At 44.3% G+C, this 22,887-nt stretch overlaps 1 protein-coding gene across 1 annotated transcript in view; it reads right to left on the bottom strand.

The window, feature by feature from the left end:
- The window catches only part of RASIP1 (Ras interacting protein 1), a 242,985-nt gene that overhangs the window by 66,385 nt on the left and 153,713 nt on the right, over nt 1-22,887 (bottom strand). Inside the window, exon 5 of the mRNA XM_069200627.1 lies at nt 20,429-21,070. Coding sequence (XP_069056728.1) covers nt 20,429-21,070 — 642 coding nt within the window. The remainder of the gene's footprint in view (nt 1-20,428; nt 21,071-22,887) is intronic.

The following is a 22,887-nucleotide window of genomic DNA, read 5'->3' as shown; positions in this document are numbered from 1 at the left end:
CCGATATTTTTTCTGCCAGTCTTCTCAGTACCACCTAAGAACCGTTAAGAGTCTGCAATTTGGGGAGACATAATTGCTTAGACGGAAGTCAGCAGATTTTTGGATAGCCTAGTGCTTCAAATAGAACTTCACTCAAGTTTCTCACACATAATGTAAGATTAGCATGTAAATGACTCTGTCACCACCAGACCAGTCTTCATCAGGAGCAGACCTGCCAACAAGGCACCGAGCTGTCAGTCTACTTCTGTCTATCAGAGTGCCTCAGAGTCAGGAAGGCCAGAGGCCCCGTGCTTTTCAGAACCACATGCTTCTGTAGCAAAATCTACACAGAATTTTAATCCAAAAGAAACATGTCTTCATTAATACTGAGCAGCTTAAATGCCATACAACTAAACGGTGCCAGAAACCCAGGTCTCTGAAGCACTTGGGTTTTTATACTTATAATAAGGTGCTTATAGCACCAGCTAAAAATGGAAGCAGCGTTCTGTCGGCTCCACATCAAGTTGTTGACCTTGGCCCTGCAAAAACGTTTGATAAACCTGATCAGGGGAAACCAATTTCCCAATACTTGGAAGTGTGTACATGTGACTCCTGGGCAACATAAAGTCACTGACCACGCTCCATTGCTTAAAAGAAGCCATCTTGTATATCAACAATGTCCCTAGGCAAAAACAGAGAGGAAACACCACTCCAAACACCAACAGGATTGCGAGGAGCAAAGTTCTTGGTGAAACTGTACTTCAGAAGCCGAAAGATGCACTGAGGGCTGAGAGCTCACTGTAGAGCTCTGAGTGCACTCTGTGTGTCTTAATCCTAGAATCCATCAGTAAAACAAGCTTCATAATGCTGACTAATAATACCACTTATTATTCAAATGGCAAGAGAAAGTTCACTTGTCGGCACGTGCCTTATAAATGTACATTAGTTTGCAACCACTGCATTCCATGTCATGTTTCTCCCAGATGGTCTTCCTCGTGTGGAGAAAGGCATCTCCCTGCCCTCTTTCAGCCAAGCTCTAAATGCTTCTCAAATCTGATCTCCAGCAGCCAGAAACATTTCCTCTAGCCAACTACAAACTTAGCATCCTACACCAGATGGGTTTTTACCTCGTAATCAAGACCCAAGGCAACGGTGCAGGTATGTGCATTTTCTGTTTAAATCCTCCATTACATTTAACGTACCGAACTCAAAGCAAAACGTCAAATACTTTATCACATTGGAATATGTGGCATTGCCAAGATACTAATAATTATGCGATAGAAACGGCAGTATTATACAAAGTTACATTACAACACAATGCAGTGCCCCATAGGTGTTATGCAAACTTTGTTTAGAAACGCAGAAAAGGCTGTTAAGTGTTACTACGTGTCGGGTGGAGAAGCATGCACCCCTGACTCAAGTTCCCATAAAAAGCGGCAGCTTTTTTTACTCCCTCCCCAGCGCAATGATCATGTATGTGCTCTGAGGCTTTCCTGTGATAGGCAATGAGACCCAGAGCAGGCTCTGTGGTCACAAGGACACACCATGTGGACCATCCTTTTGAAGAGAGTGACTACTATCATCTCACTGGGCACTGACAGTACCAGCAACACAATAACGATAGTTGGATTGCAGGCCTTTTTATTTTTGTAGCCTACTACGGAGTGTAGCCTACCGGCCTCTTCGCTTATACATGAGGAACATGGATATTGCATGTGCAAACTTATCTATATGGGTGGGAGAAGAATCTGGAGTGAGCGTGGTGCACACTGGCTTCCATTTTGTATGGACAGAATCCAAGTGGTAAGGAAGATGGAGAGTCAGATTAGACAGCCAATGAGAATTGGAGGACTCTTTCAGGCATCCCAGGGATCCTTGCAGTAGGCCTGACTAGAGTGTTGGGCAGAGGAGACAGTGGGTCCCTTTGAAGCTGGGGAGATTCCCCCTGCTCTTTCAGGGACTTTTGTCTATCTGGAAGGGCTAACCTCAACTGATTTATATATATATCTGAGTGAAACAGCCTGCACATCTTTTATGCCCCTGTTTTAGGTTTCTCCTGACAGGAGACTCCCAACCCACACTCTGGACTTCAACTGAAACACTCTGTGCTAAAAATAGCAAAAGTGCAGAAATGCACAGAATCAGTCACAGAACCGAACGCTGAAGCATACGGGGTTTGTTTGCTTTGCAATTTGTGTATATCGATGATGTAGCAGAAACATTCGGTCAGTATTCCAAAAATTATTTTTTGCAATCAGGATTACCACACCAGTAGGATCAAGAAACTCTTTGCACTACTGGGTTGGGGTATTCACCATCAACTCCCCTTATCACGTTCGGGACAAGAAATATGGCTGCAAAAGGGAAACACGGCACCAGGAATATGAGGCTCTTAAGAAGGAGGGACAAGCTGAAGAAGTCTGTGTGTGCCTGGGAAAGATTTGTGCCATTCCAGGAGGGTAAAATCAAGGACTGCCTGAGGAGCCACAACAGTGTGACTGAATTGTACACCCCTAGGTTGGAGGATATCCAGGAACTTAAGCGTGTGCAAGTTTCTCACCATCTCAGTACCAAAAAGTGCGGCCAACATCACAAAGAAGTCACCCTACTGTGACAGAGAGATCAATGCCAGCAACCAAGAACTCATCTGCGGTGAGCACCCATCTGTTTGGGTGGCGGTATGTGTAAGAAATTTCAAGCATTGGGTCTATCTGACTTGAGCACTGTGAATGCCTCACTGTCTCTCTGACTGGTGCTGACACTGCTTCCACTCACTCTTGTTGTGTGGCAATAGAGATTCTGCCTCACCCCTGTCGGCTGAGTTGGGAAATGGGCTGCTGCTTCACCAGAGGTGGGGGCCATGCAGTGCACACCCCGTGAGCAATGTGGAACACAACACAGACATAGCTTGTGTCAGAATTATGGACAACATCAAAGGTACTGTGAGCTACAAGGGAACCCACAAGGGGGTGGAGGAGGCTGGAGGGACGGTGTAAAATCCGACTCTCTTCATAATGGAAAACTGTGGCATGATTCCAGCCATACCAGAAAGGCTCCCTGAGCTCCTTCATTTGGCTGAGGGAAATTCAAGGGACTTCATTGCAAGAACACCTGTAAAGATTGTTCCTTAACAAAGGCAGAGCAGGCCACTATTAAATGTTTCTTTTGTGGGTAATAGAAAACTAGTGATTTGTTGCTTCTGAAACCTTTTATTATATAGTATTGCATTTTGTATAATTTATAATAAAGTACTTCTTTTTCCAACACTAAGGCCCATATTTATACTTTTTTTGCACCGCATTTGTGTCAAAACGGCGCAAACTTACAAAATATAATTGTATTTTGTAAGTTTGCACCGCTTTAAATTCAAAAAGTTACGCAAATGGGGCGCAAAAAATGTATAAATATGGGCCTAAGTACTGACTGGACATTCTGTTATTGACCTCTATTTTTGGCTTGTTGAGTCCAGTAATTCTAACCCCACGCCTCCTCCCTAAGTAAGCTTTAGACTGCTCGACCCCTCCCCTGAGAGTCAAGGGCTAAAGGAATGTACTTGCTGATCATTTTTGGTCCAACAGTATGGTTTAACCCACTAGACACCAGTAGGAAACTGTTTTAGTTTATACTTTCTAAGCGCAGTAAACCCTGACTGCTCAGTGGCTGGTAAAAAAGCTCCCACACTACCTTCAGGTGACCCAATATCGATGCCACTACAGCAACAACATACTTATGGGAAGTTTTTAAAGTATTTTACAACTACGTTAACCCAGTATCCTGACTCTACATCGAACTTTGCTAAATAAAAGTACATTTACTTGAAATAATACACATATATTATAGTACAATATAAATGTACTAACCATAACCTAAACTGTAATTGTAGCTCTAAAAAGCAACCTTAACGTAATCTCAGCCGCAAACCTATCCATACCTCCTAATAATTTTAAATGTGTTTTTTTTGTAAATAAAAAGTAAGCCCATGCCTAATCCTTAATTAACTGGATACACATTAAAGTAAACTAAATACCTAATCTAACCCTAATTCTGACCATTATCTTAGCTCTTAGTTTAAGTTAAAAAAAATACATAATTAACCCTTTCGCTAACCCTTGATTCTTTGAAATGAAATAAAACAAAGTTAAATATCCCTAACCCTAACTATTAATGTGCAATTTATTAAATGTAACTAAATTAAATGTAAATTAAATCATCAGCATGCTCCTTAATTCATTTTAATTAAAGAAAATTATGTTAAATTAAATAAGTAGCTCACATTTTTATATTAATAAATGGAATTAAATTAAACCATATCACTGATTTTTTTTTATAATACATTAAAATTATTGTTATTAAAACCTTTATGCATTTTCATACATGTAAAAAAAAAAAAACACATCACATAGTGCATGTTAACAAGTGCAAGTACCGCATCATGGGGGTCATTCTGACCCTGGCGGTAAATACCGCCGGGGTCGGCGGTAGCACCGCCAAAAGGCTGGCGGTGCACCGCCGGGCATTCTGACCGCGGCGGTACAGCCGCGGCCAGAAGCGGAAAGCCGGCGGTGTACCGCCGACTTTCCGCTGCCCATGGGAATCCGCCATGGGGGCGCAGCTTGCTGCGCCGCCATGGGGATTCTGGCACCCCATACCGCCATCCAGTTCCTGGCGGTTCACCCGCCAGGAACAGGATGGCGGTATGGGGTGTCGTGGGGCCCCTGGCATGGGCACTGCAGGGGCCCCCATAAGAGGGCCCCACAAAGAATTTCAGTGTCTGCTTTGCAGACACTGAAATTCGCGACGGGTGCAACTGCACCCGTCGCACCTTCCCACTCCGCCGGCTCCATTCTGAGCCGGCTTCCTCGTGGGAAGGGTGTTTCCCGCTGGGCTGGCGGGCGGCCTTTTGGCAGTCGCCCGCCAGCCCAGTGGGAAACCCAGAATGACCGCCGCGGTCTTTTGACCCATGTGTCATACTGGATTGATTGCCAGGCCTATAACTGAGTAAACCACATCATATATACCAAGTCAAACAAATCATGGACACTAATAACCCAGAACACCACTTGGTAATGACACCTCTCTTATATAATAATGTTCTGTACACCATCACTTCTCGGGATCTCCCAGGTCTGATTCCATATCTGAGTCTCTGTATTCATTGAAATAGCCCAAGATTGCCCCCCAGTCTGCCAAGTCCTCTGCAACTCTGTCATCAGTACAAGAGAGGCTCAGGTGCTGCTCCTCCCCACTCCAGAACATCCTTAATGCATAAGACCTTGCTTAGAGTCCATCAATGGCTATTCTATGCTTAGCAAGGAGCAGCGCTAATTGCAGGTGCTTATATGAGATATAGAGTCCCTTGGACTTCACCACCATGACCAATAGGCATGCTCCAGGTGTCATAGGGATAGCGATTCCCATCACCCCTGCAATGCATGGCACCACCACCTCCCAGAAACTACGTACCCCTACGCATTGCCATGCCACATGTATGAATGTGGCCCCCTCCTCCCCACAATGAGCACACCTTGCCGCACTGTCATGGTCAACACTGTTGAGCCGGGCTGGTGTTATGTATGTGCTTTGCAAGTAATTGGAGTAGTTTAAATTAATTGTTACAGGACACCTTCTTTACCATGCTCCATGCACGACTCCAACTCGATCTCTCAATAGGTTCCCCAGAAGTCTCTCCTGCCACTTTTGCCCTGTACACGCTTTTCGTACGGTACCCTTAGAGAGCCCTCTAGAATAGAGAGATGAGGTGTTTGCTCTCCCCCCCACACCCCCATCTGAGCAACTCCCCAATGGTCTAGGATGGTAATGGGACTGCACCAAACTTCTTTTGAGGTATTTTCTAATTTGGAAAATTGCAGGAAATGGCCCTTCCTACATTAAATATGTCTTGTGCTTCCTGAAATGTGATGAAGACCTCTCCCCAGAATAAATCTCCAGCTATGAGGCATCCGCCTTCTCTCCATGGACATATCAAGGTCTATAGAGTGAAAGGGTTCCAGATCCCATATGCATAATTCCCTGTCAATAGGGACTCACCTTTTTGCCACCATTTACCACATGTGGGCAGTATGCCGGACCAGAAAGTGTTTGCCCACCCCCCTCATTAATATGTGTGGTAGCATGTCACCCCTTATCGTGCCCAGTAGGAGCTGTTTCTCCCAGTTGTCAGCATGTTTCAGCAACCTGGTAGTATGCTGCAGGTGTGCTCCATAATAGTAGAGTTGTATGTCCGGAAAGGCCAAGCCACCTTTCTCCATGTCCCTTTTTAAGACAGGCAAAGCTACCCTACTTTTTTTCCCTCCCCACACCAATGAGATAAGTAAACTATTTAGGGTCCAAAAATACTTCTCATGCAGAGGGAATAGCGCATTTTGCACCAGATAGAGACTCCGTGGTAGTAATACCATTTTTGCTATGGCTGCTCTCTCCATGACTGACAGGGGTAGTGTGTTCCAAAATTCAACCGATCTTGTTAGCCTACTCACCACCCTATATACACTGATGCACTGATGATCCGCTGCCATCCTGGTAACCATAATGCAGAGGTACCAGAAGCTTTCCCACTCTCACCTAATGCCCAAGTCACGCAGCTGGTTCTGTGGCAGCATGGCCAGAACCAGGAGAAATAACAGTGTTTTTTTAATGTTCACACGCAGGTCATATGCTCACCCAAAGTTCTCCAAGTGCTGCAGCAGTAAAGGTACCTCCTCAGCAGGCAAATGGACATTCCCCAGCACATTATCTGCATACAATGAGATGATACCAGGTGATTCTCCCACCTGTATGCCCCAAGTCTCCAGCTCTGTATGTAATAAGATGGCCATTGGCTCAAGCGCCAAAGAAAACAATACCAGCTGAAGGGGGCACCCCTGCCATATATGCCATTCTACTGCCCAAGCCTCTGAAAACTCTCCTTCCACCTTGACACAGGCCAAGGGGCTCATATAAAGCAGCTGTACCCATTCCCAGAAGACTGGACCGAAGCCCATTTCCTGTAGCACAATCATGATATAGCTCCACCCAACTGTGTTGAACGTCTTCTCAATATCAAGTGACAAGAGGGCTGGATCCCGATTCGACCCCATGGGCTCAAGCAGTACATGAGTTAGATGCCTCAAGTTAAAAGTTGTGCTGCACGTTGGCATAATCCCTCATTGATCCTCATGGACAGGGACACAAATTTTTCCCTGCAGATGCTATGCCAGAGGTATTCAAACTGGGGGGCGGGCCCCCCTAGGGGGGCCTCAAGTGATCCCAGGGGGGGCACCAAACTCTGGTCAAAAGAAATATTATACAAATAACATGCCTTTGTTTTAAGCAGAAGCATGTTATTGCAGTTTTAAAAAGGTAACAGCAGTTAACTGCAATGTTTAAATAGGTTTAGACCTATTTAAATATTGCCATCTTTCTAAAATAAGTGTGAAAAATTCTGAAGGGGGGGCCCAATGATTTTTATTTTTCAACTGGGGGGGCGCGGCATAAAAAAGTTTTAAGACCACTGTGCTATGCCAACATTTTGCTAAGGATTTGAACATCAGAAATGATCATAGTGAGTGGTCTGTATGAGGAGGGATCCTCAGGGTCCCCTCCTGTCTTCAGCATTAGGCAGATTATGCCCTTGCGCATAGTTGGGGTCAGGATTCCGAGTATCCGTAGGTCTGATAAAACTCAGCAGGGAAGCCATCACCTCCTGAGGCCTTAGCCCTATTCAGATCCCAGAGTACAGCTCTAAGCTCCCCTACTGTAAGGTCCTAGACAAGGTCTTGTGCATTGGCAGGGGACAGGTGAGGTAGGTGGGGTAGGGTTATCCCCACAAAAAAGAGTTGCTAAGCTCCACAACAAGCTGTCGCCTGACACCACATGTCGTCCCAATACATACCCCCCAGAAGATGGCCTTAAGGGCCTCCCACTCCATAGCTCTTGATTCTGTAGTCCCCCAGTTACTGTCTTAGTAATTCTGGAGCGCATCCCCCAGTGTCTCCCGACAGGCTGCATTTCTTAGTAGATGAGGAGGCATGTGCCAGCACCGTGTGGAAAGGGTACCACCCCCCAACACAGATGGAGCAACACTGGTGCATGGTCAGACAGATGTCTCCTCATATGATCAACCCTCTGCAGAGCCCCAGGGTCCAGTCCTCCAACAAGGATTTTGTCTAGGTGGCTGTATGTGCAGTGCGTCGAGTGACAGGTGTATCTATGCAACTGTGAGTGTAAAATGCGTCAGCAATCGAGCAGCACCAGATTCTGCATGGCTGGGTCTAGGGACTCAGTCATCTGCAGCTTCGTACCCAGCCCTGCTGGGTGGCGATCTCAATTCCCATCCAGAATACAATTAAAGTCTCCTGCCCATATTATAGCAGAACCCACACTGTCTTTAAGATGCCCTGCATTGCGACATAAAACAGCCTGTCATCTACATTGGGGCCATAGGTGTTGCAAATAGTAATGTTCCTGCCATCTAGTGTGCCTTGCAAGAGTATGTAGCGTCCCTCCACATCTGCCTCACTATACACATGACAGAACAACACCCCGGGGGCCACCCAGATCACCACCCCCTGGCATAGGAAGAGTACGTTGCAAAAAAGAGTTGACCGCTCCATTTTTTTGCTAGTTTATGCGCATCCGTGCACCCTATGGTGCCAGAGATATGAATGGAATCTATATCGTTTTCTATAATCCCATAGACCTCTGACTTTCCATGTGAGAATATGTAAATTGCCAGCCATAGGTAGAGGAGACCAGTGCATCAATCCCCCAATAGAATTGCAAATCTCACATGCACTGTAACAACAAACATTATGCCCACAAATTATAGGGTAAGAAACAATTAATAACGTACCCTCCACCCCAAACAAACAGCTAAGCAACAACCAAACATACTTCTCATCCATCTATACCAAAGCTGCCAGCCTAACCCCACCACCCACAACCCACAACCGTGGCCTACCACTAAACATGGAGAGGACTCCACACCGCTCCACACAATTCACATTGTTGTGTCAACAATACCCCGACATACAATACCAGAAGCATTATTCAACAACATTCAAACAAGACCGCACCACCCTCCCAATAGGAACATCCCTCCCTCGTAAGAAAAAGATTGAAAGAAGATATCAAAAGCAGAAGCTCAGCACAAGATGCTGAAGCAAGTCCCCCCTTATACAACAGGATCCTCTGATGTTGCAGCCATCTCAAGGACCAATTCAGCATGTCCCAGTCTGGATTCTGTCTCCAAGGAGGCCAGAGCTGTCCTCCTGCACCACATATCACCCAGGGCCTCAATCGTCAGGACTCAGAGAGCTTCCAGCTGTGGATCCCCCCTGCGATCTCCAGTGTGGGTTCTGTGCTCCCCTATCTGCACTGGTACCAGATCTCCATGTGTCCTCAATGTCTCTAGGGACCTTGTCCCACATCTCCAGTCATCTCCACACATCCTCCGGCAACTCAAAAAAATGAGACTTGCCCCCTAGGAGATCACCTGCAGTCGGGCCAGGTATAGCAGCATATATCAGAGGCCCATGGAACGCAGTTTGCCCTTGCTCTCCAAAGAACTTTTGCAGTTTCCCTGCACCTTATGAGTATAGTCAGGATAAACAGATATCTCATGGTTCTCAAAACAGGCCTTATCAGTACCTCTGGCCACACATAGGATACAGTCCCTATCCTTATAGTTAAGGATACACATCATAATGGCCAGCCGTGGTGCCACCAGCCAGGGAGGGGCCACCAACGCCTGGTGCACCCTCTCAATGGCAAAAACTGATGACAGTGATGATAGCGGCCATCTGCTTTCTTAGAATGGCAATCTCAGATTGTAGTTGCACAATTGACCTCTCTGCTACTCAGACCTTGTTCGAGACCTTCCGTAGGTCTGTACGGAGGAGGTTCACCTCAAGGGCCACCATCTCAATCTTGCCTCTAGCACCACACGAGATCCCAGGATAGCCCCCAAAGTCTCCGCTCTCCAGGGTTCCTCTGCTGATAAGTCAAGCGCCATATCACCCCGACCACCACCCTGGCGCTTCTGGTGCTGTGCAGAAGGTATTGGTGTGGCATAGTGCTCCAGGGTGTGTGGTCGCCTGTTGGGGCCCAGGTTGTATGTTGCTCCCCATGTGAAGACCAATGAGACCCCACTCCCAGGCAGCCACCACACCAACTGTCCTCCTCTCTGTGGTGAAGGCAGTTCCAGTCCTAATCAGGCCTGCACCAGAGTCCCCACCTCCTCACACATTTGCCAAAGGTTACCTCCCCGGGTCCCCCATATCCTTAGTCACCCATACAAGGATGTAACCCACAATGCGAAAGAAGGGAGGAACACCGTCTAAAGTTGGGCATCTCGGAGGGTAATCACAATTCCAGCTGAGAAGGGGCAATACAATTATGGCGTTGTCCCAATATGTGGCACCAGCACTCACCAGGTGTCCAGTAGTAAAAAAGCATCAATAGGCCCCACTCAGAAAGTGGCAAAGGGGACTCTGGGCAGTCCAACGCTTCAGTAAGAAGAAATGCCCCCACATCACGTTTCTTGACAGGCTTCACCCTCGCGCTGTATAGGCACTTGCTTCAGGCCCTATAGCACCTGCCATGTCACGCTCCTCCCTTCAAAGGAAGAGTGCCTTACTGAGCCTCAGGAATCAGGGCCCTCTTACAAGTCAGAACATGAGGACTCCATAGAAAGTTCTTTTGTTATGGAGAAGGTGGGGGAAAGTCACCCCTTGACACAGGCTCCGGCTGCCCCAGTAGCACTTCCTCCAAAAGACGCCAGGCCAGATGCTGAGGAGGTGATCACCACGTGTCACACAGTCACAGTGGCGTGGCCAAGCTTCTGGTAACAGCGGGGGGAGGAGAAAAGTCAAGTCCCTTTCCCGATCAACCACCCGGGATCACCTCGCTCCAGCGGGCAGCAAATGTAGCATCCCGCCGTGACCACCGGTCCCCACCATGACATGCCCAGCAGGACTGGCAAGGTGTCCGTCCACTGCCACGAGGCCTACTGTCTCCCCTGAGAGAAACCTCGCTCCTGGAGCACCACTGGCAGCTGGGACACAACTTCCACGCAGCAGGCTGGGAGCAAAAGACAGCCCCCTCTGTTCTTGCCTCTCCACAGAGCTGCCAGGGACAAGACAACGGCAGGACTGTGCAGGATTATGTGGGGCAGCTGCAAAGCCGCTCAGGAATGCGTCCTGTCGGATATCTTGCGTAGCCACCCCCCCCCCCACATTGAAAGTAAATTTAATGCTACAATTACTTCAGAGCAGCTTTTGTTTTTAATGTTGCACACTCAAATTCACTAGCCCCATAAGTTAACAGGTTTGGTGCTTAACACCAACCCACTTTGCTACTCCTAAGTGATACGTAGTCTGGCATGGTTTAACAAAAAATTGTGAGGGTGAGGAAAGGGAACTAAATTTACATACAACTGGAACAAGGCACACGGTATAGACCACAGGTTACAGAACAACAATGAGAAAAACATGCAAAATTCAGATTTGTTTTTATGTTCAAGAGCTGTAATTTAGTCTGACAACAGACTGAATCCATGTAATACAACCAATGTCTACCACAAAAGATTTTCGTTTGGGGTTGGTCAGGTGTATGGGTGTTGGTGCGTACGAAGAATAGCTCAACTTTGCATGTTCAATCTGGCCTTTCCAAGTTTTTATCTGAATTAAATTAAATGCTAATGTGTACTTAACTAACTCTTTGTACTGGTATTTTCTGTTATGGCAACGTATATGGTAATATTGTGGAGACATCAATGTACTGACCCCATTGAAGCAGTAACATCTTGTAGGCAAGGTCGGACTGTCCATACTGGGCATCGGGTGTTTCCCCAGGAGGCTGGAAAGGTGGGGCACTTTTGTTTCTGGGAGACTGGTTTTGAAGCAGTTCAGCAGTTTTAAAAGCACTGCAGAGTTCCTTGTATATTCATCAGTTTTCAGCCAACAATAAAGGTGCCAAGATAACTCTGGTGATTAATGTACTTGCTGGAGAGAGAGCAGAGTTTTTTCTAGTGGCAGTTTTGACTCATCTAAGGTAGCGCAGAGGGGTAATATGCCTGTTGTAAAGAACATGTATTAGGTATTTTATGTGCAATGGTCAGCGGGATAAGGCTTTTGTCACAGAGATATTTTTGTTACTGTGCAGTTCATAAGTTACAATCATAATCTGGCACAGTGAGCTATGAACTGCCATCAAAAGGCAGCATGCAAACTGCATTGTACAGGTTAGAAAGTTATGTTTTTCCCCAGTCTTTGATTATCCTAATTTTGCTTAAAAGGGTTTGCTTGAGTAGAAATAAACTGCTATTAGTAAAGTCAACCCTAAACACTGTATTATGTTCTGAATGCTGAGTTTAAGCTGTCCCAGACCAAGCACTCTTAAAAAATCCTTACCAGTATGGGTGACATGTGAATCCAGAACATAAATCAGTGCTAGCCGGACAAAGTTTTCTTCAACCTGCAAGCCCCTTTGTCCTATGTAACATTTTCTATACACTGATGGACACACGTATGATTCATTATCTCTGTATGAATGTGTGATGTAAAGTGCTCCCACACCCTACCTGGTAAGAGGTGCTATAAAACAAATGAAATACATGATGAGGAGATCATTGAAGATTGCCGTATCCTAGTGCACTGTAAGGTCATCATTTACTATGCTTCAAAAACGAATACAATTGAGTATATATTGAAAAACGTGTTGTAGACTGCATTGTTTTTGTCATTATTTGCCAAATTGTCATGGGGAAAAAACGCCCAAAGCTCCATCACAGTGGTCAGGCTCGCTTGCTATGCATCCTTTGGTGGTTGGTCTGACAAAATTTGCCAGGGCTGCTTTGGGCTCCCAGTTCGGGCCCTGATTGTAGCGTGCCTTCACCAGAACAGGCATCTATAGCAATACTGATGTTAGTATAGTAACAAATTAATTGCTGTGAAATTGTCCAATGTCGTGTAAGGCTTAAAGTCAGACTTGGATTTCAGTCAACCGGATTTTGCATGCTGCAAATTCTAAGAATACTTTTATAATGGCAAAATATCGAAGACCCAGAATGTAATATGTGGTTTATAAAAGTCATAGCTGGGTGAAGGTGTCATCTATTTTCAGGTGACCTCTTAGCAGCTATGCAAGTGAACTACATGCAACAACGAAAGTATTAAACACTGTACAGCCTGCTATGAAAAGGCGTCATCTCAAAGGAGAGCACTAGCCCCCTTCTCTTTCCCTCTTCATTGTTATCCCTATTTCTTTGTCCATGCTTGTGCCTGCAGGTTGAAGAAAAGCTCGTCCGGCTAGCACAGTGTCACTAGAGTTTACCAAGGAGATTCAGCACACTGTCGCAGATCACTGACTTATGTTCAGCTGCTCTGTGTTTATTACCCTGTTCTTTCCTCTCCCCGGAGGGTGGCAGGACAATGCCCTTTTTGCTCATGAAGAACAGTCACCCCTGGACTGAGTAGACATTGTGTGTTCACATTGTAAGAGGAGTTCTGAAGGACTTCATTGAAAATAAACATAAGGTAAGCGTTCACTGGTGAAGATAGTGAGCAGGAATTATGGACAGCAAAGGACTGGTATTTCAAAGCAGCAAAAGCGAAGTTTATGTAGGGTTGGTTTCGAGAGTGTAGAAGGTGCTATGGTGCGGAGAGGGTTACAGGTTGAGCAAGGAATTCGAAAAGGGCCCTCTTGTGTATTGACCGCCTGTCATTCTTATATCTATAGATGAGCTGGTGGAGATTATGGGCGGACTCAGTTTTAGGCACCAAAATTGTGAACATTTTCTACGGAAAGCAGGGGCGTAGCTTCGGGGGGGTGTTTGTGGTGTTACACTCCCCTAATAAATGTATTATTTGATAGACAGTTGGTTGCAGGAGCTTGCTGTCAGGTTTGATAAGGTGTCTGTCAGATTTCACCTGGGAGTTTTAAAAACTCAATCAAGAATGAACACCAACCAACACTCTTGCTCTGTTTTGAAGGTCTTAAAACATGGTTATTTTACAAAATGCTGCCTTTTAAATACCCTTCACAATCTGCACTCCTTTCCCGTGGCCCTTAAGCCCTCCTCATGTGCTGCTTCTCTTCTAATGATTAAAATGATGTGCCCTCATAATTGTCAGAAAATGTGAACCCTCTAACACCAAGTCTTACTGACCAAGCTACGCCCCTGGGTGAAAGGAGTGGATTTGCAGCCCAATTTGGAAGCAATTGCAGTAGTGTAGAAGGCTCGATAACGAAGGTACTGATCACACTTTTAGCAGAGTGAATAACATTCTTATTGTTTTTAAGTATGCAAGTATTGCTCCTAGGGTCATTGTGAATCAGATACTTATCCTTGTGGTGCATCAGTAGTTCTGGTAGGCCTTCGACCAAGTTCCAAGGAATGCAATTGAAATCAAGTCCCACGTATAGGAGCCAACCTTTTCCTGTCAGCCTCTGGATTCGTGTTTTCCAAGGTGCACTATGAAAAGGTGCACCTGCACTGGTGGTTGCTCCACTCCAATATGCTATAGTTTGTACTTTTCCAATTGTGCCGCACCATTTACCAATTGTCCCCATCTTCTGTATCAATTTTTTTTTATTCCTCCCGGGAAAAGGTCGGTCACATGTATGCTTTGTATTGTTGTTATTTGTAATCAATCGAAACAATATACTGTTACTATAGTTAAATCCCTAAAACGCACACTGGTTAATGCTACATCAGCTCAGATACATGCATGTAAAATTGGAGAACCCATAACATCACTTATCCTTGAGGCAGTATTCTTCATGGACACCTGGTTCTTCCTCATTTCTCCTGCTTCTCCAGGCATATTTTTCCAAAAGGCCACCCCTTCTCCAGAAGGGCCGACTAAGCAGAAATTTGTAACATAATAGTCAGTCACAAAGAAATGCTGGAAATGCCCACCTTCAGACTTTACCAAATTTTGCCTGCTGTAAACAACTCTTGTGCCCTCTCTAACTAAAGCACAATTCCCTTGGTTTCCACGTCTTGGCACATTGTGTCCTTTCATGAACAATTTGAATTTTAGGGGGACATCGCATGGAACATACTGGAAAACCCTCGTACAAAGAAATCTGTCTGACTTTCATTCACAATATGACTTCATAAGCTATATCATTTCCCAATCATAAGAAAGAAAAGCACCCTCTATCTGATTATCTCTAAACCAAATATTATCTCCCTGAACAATTCTCTGGACATCGACTGGTCCAACCACCAAGTAATCCCTTTCACCATGCAGTAAATAGGAACCATGAAATCGTGCCAGAGTAAACCAACAAAAACTTGAAGAAGACCTCTAAACAAATCCTACGAATCTTCTTTTAGAATAGCTCAGAGTCTTAGCCCACTTTCCAAACCTACCGACCTCTACGAATGACCTCACCACTTTCTATAACAAGGCTACCAGGAACACCCTGACAACTTGCACCCCTACAAGCTAAAATACATCAAGACTAAACTATTCGCTCCCTGGAACTAGAAGGAGCTCAATAAATGAAAACGAATGACAAGAAAACTAAAAAAAGATCTGAAGTGAAACAAAATTTGTGTAATCACTTTTCGCCTTTGAGGAACAAAGAAAAAATGCAATGCCCTTGGAATCTTCAGTGAAGGAAATGCATGGCGCAACCAACATCTCAGCATGTCTGGTGCCACCTGTGACATTTGAAGAACCTCAGACCTAACTAGCTTCGAGATGCAAAAGCCTCTCACGAAATTTCCTAATTTCCATATTGTCCAACACCCTTCGATCACCTCTGACTCCCAACAACCTTACAGCAGAAAAGAAGGAGACAAATTCAGGACACACAAAGATGTGTGGTACTCATTTTTTTAGGCTGATGATAAAAATGTATACAAATATATGACACAACATTCTTGGCACACAATGCCTGATTAAGACAGAAATGAAGCAAAAAATAAGTTTCTCAGACCCTTTCCACCATCACCACTTACCGAAACGGTCCTTCAAATGTGCAATATATTTTTTTAATGCAATACCAGTAGAGTATCCACCTTTTTCTGCCAACCCAGATATTCCTAGAACTCTCTCTTTACCTGGCCGTATTGCCTGGCTTTCAGCTATTACCACAAGTTTCTATTATCTTTCTCACAAAACTGATATCACACCTGACACGAGCATAACCTGACCTGGCAAGCCTCTTGGCAAGCTTGCTAGAGGCTAGTAGTGACTGCAAGTGAGTGGAGTCTGGAGCCCTGCTTTGTGCCTCTGTTTAGGTTTGTTCTGTACTACTGTTTAGGTTTGTTGTGTACTATTGGCAACTGTTAAACTCTCACCATGCTGAGCAGCAATTCCGTGCTCTTAATCTGCTAGCCTTCTCCAACAATAAATCTTCAAATTAAATTCTTCCAAGCTTAAGGTGCAGCAGATAGCTAGTTCTAATTATCTGGGGGTAATAAAGGGGTAGCTATTATAATTAAAAAATACACTAATATATCGTTTGTTGAGGGTCTGGTGGATAATGCAGGAAGATGGGTGGTAGGGAAATTAACGGTGTATGACTTTGCATTTACTCTAGTGGGGTACTACGGTCCTAATCGGGATGATATAGCTCCGTTGAGAGAACTCTCACTTCTTTTGCTTCAATATTGAGACCCGATTATATGGGTGAGGGACTTCAATGTAGTATTGAATTATGAGTTGGATAGGTCTTTATGGAGTAGTCAAGAATTAACGGGAAAATGCATGCTCAGATTCGATTAATGATGTCACAATTTGGCTTATTTGATGTTTGGAGAGAAAAGAAAGGGCGTGAAAGAGGCTATACTTATAATAACAAAAAATATAGACATCAATCTAGGATTGATTATTTTCTAATAGATGAAAGTTTAAAAGAGGCTGTGAAAGAAGTTTTACATATAGGGGCTCATCTTTCGGATAATTCGGAGGTGACTCTGAAGCTTAATTGGTTTGGGGATAAAAGAGAGAGAAGGTGAACTTTGGATAGAACGCTATTATTGGAAGACAAGGTTGTAGCAGAATTCCGGAGAGGGACTGAAGATTTTTTTTATCTTAATAAAGGGTCAGCCTCGGCTACGGTAGTATGGGACGCGTTCAAAGCCTTTTTGAGGGGGAAGTTGATAAGCGCAGCTGCAAATAGAAGGAAAAAGGACTATGAAGAAATAAATAGGCTAGAAAATGTAATTCGGCAGGTTGAGCAGAGATTGGCAGCTATGGATCTAGAAGAGGAAGAAATTAATCAGTTATATAAACAGGATCAAGAAGCCAGTTTGGATTTAGCAGCAGGTATAGACAATCGAATTAGAATGAGATGTGAGGCCAATAGGGTGTCTCGTTTTGAATATGGTGAGAATAGTGGCAAATTGCTGGCCTGGAAGATAAGAACTGGTATAGTTAGGAATTGGGTGGTAGAAATTCGGGACAGAATGTTAGGGGAGGTTAGGAAGAGCAAGAAAGAGGTGGAAGATATTTTTCTAAAAAAATTTAAGGAATTATACACTGAGGATTTAAACGTTTCAGCAGACTTGGTGAAGGGATGGTTAGAGGGACTAGAATTGGCATCTCTAAGTGAGGAGGAGAATAAGGTGATGAATGAGCCAATTGATATGGTAGAGCTTGAGTATGCAATAAATTCGGGTAAATGAGGTAAGGCGGCAGGACCTGATGGGTTGCCCATCGAAGTTTATAGAGCTTTGGGTAGTAGTATTATGTTTTTTTTGAGGAACTCTTCAATAACATTCTTGTGACTGATGGAAGACCCCCCCCTCTTGGAGGGAAGCTATTATTACAATAATTTTAAAACCAGGAAAGGATCCCAGGAGTTGTGAATCTTATCGTCCAATATCCCTCCTAAACTGTGACTATAAGATCTTTGCAAAAATGTTGGCAGACAGATTAGGGGGGGTTTTGGAGAAGCTAATACACATTGATCAGAAAGGGTTTTTGAAAGGAAGATATATGCAGGATTTGACACATGGGTTGGTAGCCTCGGTCGATATGGCCACTACATGCCATTCCTCTCTAGCAGTTGTGATGGTTGATGCAACCAAAGCTTTCAATAGAGTTAGCTGGAAATATTTAAATATGGTATGTGAAGGGTATAATCTTGGGGGACATTTTATTAGGATGTTACAAAAAATGTATCAGGATCCCTGTGCAAGAATATTGGTTAATGGTGATCTCACTTCCTCGTTCAAGATAGAAAGGGGTACGTGGCAGGGGTGTCCGTTATCCCCGCTACTGTTTGATCTGTACATTAAGCCACTTGCTACCAGAAGTAGGAATGATCAGCGAATTCTCCCCTTTGTGTGCGGGAATTTTTCTATGAAGGTGGCTTTATATGCAGATGACCTGATGATTTATCCTTCTAATTTAACCCAGACTAATTTGGTATTGGAATAGCTGATGAGAGATTTTGGGAGTATCTCGGGTTATGCAGTTAATAATCAAAAGACGGAGGTGATGGCTTGGACTATGGAGGTAGGTAGCCCTGTTATTAAGAAGGAGGAGGTTAAATATTTAGGGATTACTATAACACAGGATATAAATAAATTGGCAGAAATTAATTTGAGGAAGGTAATGAGGGAGGTAGATATCCTACTGAAGAGATGGTCAAACCTACCTATAACTATTATCGGTTGGGTTAGTTTAATTAAGATGGTGATCGTCCCCAAGTTTACATTTATCTTTAACTCAGTACCATTAATGTTTAGTAAGGATTCTTTAAGGAAACGTCAAGGAAAGATCAGCAGCTTCATTTGGGCATCTAAAGGTGTACGTATTTCTTGGAAAAAACTGAGAAGGAGGAAAGAAAAAGGTGTGTTGGCTGTGCCAGATATGCAATACTATGCGTGGGCCTTCTTCCTGCAGAATGCGAAGGAGACCTTTAACCACCCACGTCGGTCCGAGCTGGGGCAGGCTTTGATCGTAATGGCAGAGGATAATAAGTTACAGACAAGTTTTATGTATAAGTTTGGAGATCCTAAGTACTTTAAGAAAATCAGATTTAAGGTGCTACAAGATTTAGCGAGGTTGTGGTATGTGATCAGGAGAGCAACGAAACTGTCGTACTATAGCAATAAGGCCCCTATTTGGGTCTCACAGAGTCGCCGGAATGGACCAAGGATGCATTGGCAACTCCCTTAAAGGCAGCAGGTTTTTTATATTGGGGACAATTTTGATATAATGGAGAGGTTAGATCATTCGAAAACCTGAATGGGAAAGTAGGGGGTAACTTGTCTAGATTCAAGTACCTTCAGATTATCAGTTGGGCGAAGGACTTAAAAGTGGAGCTAGGAGGCACAAATCAGCTAGAAGATCAGTGGCACCTGGAAATCCCGCTGAAGAAGGAGGTGGCCAGATGGTACTGGCTAATTATGGATATCGTGGACGGTGATTTCACCTTACCAGAGGAGTTATGGGGAGAGTGCTTGCCGGAGCACCAACATAAAGATTTATGGCAAGTATCTACTACACTTTTATATAATACCGTCAAACCAGCTGCGTTAAGGAGGAATCATTTGTTTTCAATTCACAGAGTTTTCTGGACACCAGCAAAGCTTTCTAGAATGGACCAGGGCAACGTGGTCAGATGCATAAAGTGTGGGACCCCGGCAGTAGACGATATTCATATGTTCCTGGATTGCCCCAAGCTCAGCAAATTTTGGGTAGAGGTCGGTGATGCTATTAGTGATAAACTCGCTATAAGACTTAAGGTAAGCACCTCGCTTGTGATTTTTGGATGTTTGACAGGCCCTCAGCGGATAAGTAGGGATAGTTCTAAACTGTTATTTTATATGATGCTTGTGGCAAGGAGAGCGATTTGTAAAAAAAATTATTGATGCCTCACCCTGACCCTTATGGATTGGAAAGATGTTTTAATGTATAATTTGAAGTTGGACGCGAGTAAGATTTGTAAAAAAAAAACAGATTCTGGAATCAACTGAAGCAATGGTGGGGTTTGGGAGAGGATGGGTGAGGTTAAGGGAGTATATTTTGGTCTGGCACGGTCCAATGATTAAACATGCCTCCAATGTACCACCGCCGACCGTTGTTGGAAGGTGGAGTGGGGATAGCGAGGCCATGCACCCGGGCAGGTAAAGGTTTGGCGGAGTTGGGCAGCGATTGATCATAGTACACTCTGTATTAAATGATTTCTCTGCCTTATACCCTCTCGTGGTGAGCAAGGATGGGATGAAAACGAGGACCAAAAAAAAAAGCTTAAGGTGAACATATAGCATCCTGTCTAGAGGCCCCATCTTTCATCTTGCAAAGTCCCTCTGGCTCTTGTAGTTTGGTGGCATTTCATTGACGTCTTCAGCTAAATAACTAAATTACAATTGTTTAAAAGAGGAAAGGTACAGACTGGAGGCAAGGTGTTCCATGATACTATCACAAGTTAACTCTACCCAAACAACTGATTCAGTTTGCAATAAAAACTATGCACTTACCCAAACAACTTCCTTTATGAAGTTGGCAATTTTCATAGCCAATCTCGGGAAATGTCCTGGCTCCAAAGCACGAGTTGAGTGTTCGATGCAAATGCTGAAGAGGTAGGCTGGAGCCAGTTTGAATTCAGAGTTGCCACTTCCAGTTTTGTCAATAATCTCCTTCAAGAGTGCATCTTCTTCCTGAGACCGGAACTGCAGTACCAGTTCCCGGCTCTCCATGTAAGCTTGAAAATCCTCCTGCCGCTCCTGCAACGACCGTCCGCACATCTGACATGCAAATGCCCCGCTGAGGCCAGGAGAAGTCCAGGCCTTAGGTAGCCACGCAGGCCGGCTCTGGGCCACCCTGGGGTCCTTGTACATGAAGAGGAAATGCTCCCCCAGCCCCAGTAGATCCCCTGTGGAAAGCTGTGCGTCTCTCTGCAGGACTCCGCCATTGTGGGTGACAAGGGCTCCCCGATAGGGCCGCACCCTTGTTATGAACCTCTGTCCTGCTGGCTCCATGCGCCAGACGCAGCAGTGGCGGGGCAGAATGTCAGGGGCTGAAAGGAACGTATCCACATAGGCACCTCCTTTTTCCCTGGACGTCCTGTCTGCCCGCCCGAAAAGGTGCTTCTTTCTTGTCATCACGTAGATTACAAAGTCCTATAGGAGGGAGAAGATGCAGAGGTTAGTAATTCAAAGTCCAGGTCTACAAAAGACTCGTAAAGAATACACATGTGTGTCTTTGTCCAATATTCTCAATTATTGCTCCCCTTGTTCTGTACTAAGTGATCACATAACTGATTCTCCACAACACGTATTAACCAGGCAGAGGCAGGCACATCTGAAATGTAACTTGGACTGCCAAACCCTTCTTACTTTTCAGAAATACCAGCCGTTGGAAAAACTCTCATTTTTCTTGTAGACAATTCTGCTTTGGCCTTGGAATTGCTGATGGCAATATGGCCGTTGTGGTGCATGACCAGTGCCAACCAGCTGTATTACCATTCTGGCAGCTATGTTTCAGTCGGAACAGGCAATCCTCACTGGCCTCACTGAAAATTCCCAAATAAGCCCTGGTGGTCCATGCTGACACTGGGACTCATTCAGGGAGCTCATGAACATTCAGATCCCTTCCTTGAGCAGAGCTGCAGTTTCAATGAGACGGTGAGCTCTATTTGTCCTTCCAATAAATGACTCACTTCACCTACAATCACTAATTCTCTTTGCCCAAGTTGAGTCCTGTTGGGTGCAGTAGGTCAAATCGTACAGCGCATAATCCCAGAGTTAGCAACAAACAAAGGAATGCTCGGGTGTCACTTGCAAAGTTTCCAAAAGATAAAGTGAGATATAAAATTGTTACTCTGCAGCATAGTTCAGTGCAGCATGTGCCTCTAATCTCTCTGCAATCTTAAAATGCAGTTTGTTTGTGACAAGTTAAGATCATCGCTTTTCTCCATCTTGCCTATTTCTTTGGGGTTATTCCACCCCCTTTCTGGTGGCACACTCGTGGCAGTTTTCTATTTCGAGGTCGTACTGACCATGACAACACAGCCATTGAAATAATCAAAATAAAACAAATAATACTTGGAAAGCTAAGTATTCCTTGAAGCCTTTTCTTCATTTCATATATTTTTATCACTTAGAAAAAATCAGAAAACACAGTCTTAAGGACATTTTCTTTCAAGCACTAGAACAATGACCGATGTCAAAGTTTATTATTTTTACTTAGTATGAGATCTAAGCTCACAAATTTTGTATTCTTTTGAGAGATATTTAAATTTATTGAAAATAGATATGAGATTTACAAGGATTATGTTAACCATTTCAGTCATTTGATTTTGGACCTCTGTCAGAGTTTTCCAGTAATACCCAATCAGGCAGAAATGTAAAGTTGCGCTGTAATCGGAGCTATAACTTATGCAAAAATACCAAACACACTTGGCAGTTATCCCCACATAAAGTTGGCAAGTAAATGAGGAACTGCAATATTCCAAATTGTGCAGCTCAGAACTGATTAAAACATACTGTATCACTACATTATATACTAACCCGATTTGAGGAGCTCATAGTGAGGCTGTAATACCACAGCCAAAAAAACTGAACTCCATGGTATTGGTAATTCCCCATTTCACATAACCTCATCATTTTACTGTAGTCTTTAGAATGAGGCCTTTGTAAAGGTATTCAACTTCTACCATACCAGTGGATGGTGGTCGACTACATTTGAAGTTAGCATTCTCAAAAGCAGTTCATTCTTCAAGATGGCTCCCAAAGGCAGAGCAGGTAAAACCAGACTCCGCAAAGGCAATTACTTCATGCCCCGGTAGCATGGACATTAACTACCATGATACTGAACATGTACCACACAAATGGCAATGGGATAAATGTGAGGATCACCTCCTGTGTCTTTGACTTAACACCCTAAGTGGCCAAGGAAGTGCCTAGACATGGGTCCTTTGCTTGCTGTGCCACAGGAT

The sequence above is a fragment of the Pleurodeles waltl genome, chromosome 7 (assembly GCF_031143425.1).
Source record: "Pleurodeles waltl isolate 20211129_DDA chromosome 7, aPleWal1.hap1.20221129, whole genome shotgun sequence".
Classification (NCBI taxonomy): Eukaryota; Metazoa; Chordata; class Amphibia; order Caudata; family Salamandridae; genus Pleurodeles; species Pleurodeles waltl.
This window is presented reverse-complemented; position numbering and strand designations above follow the sequence as displayed.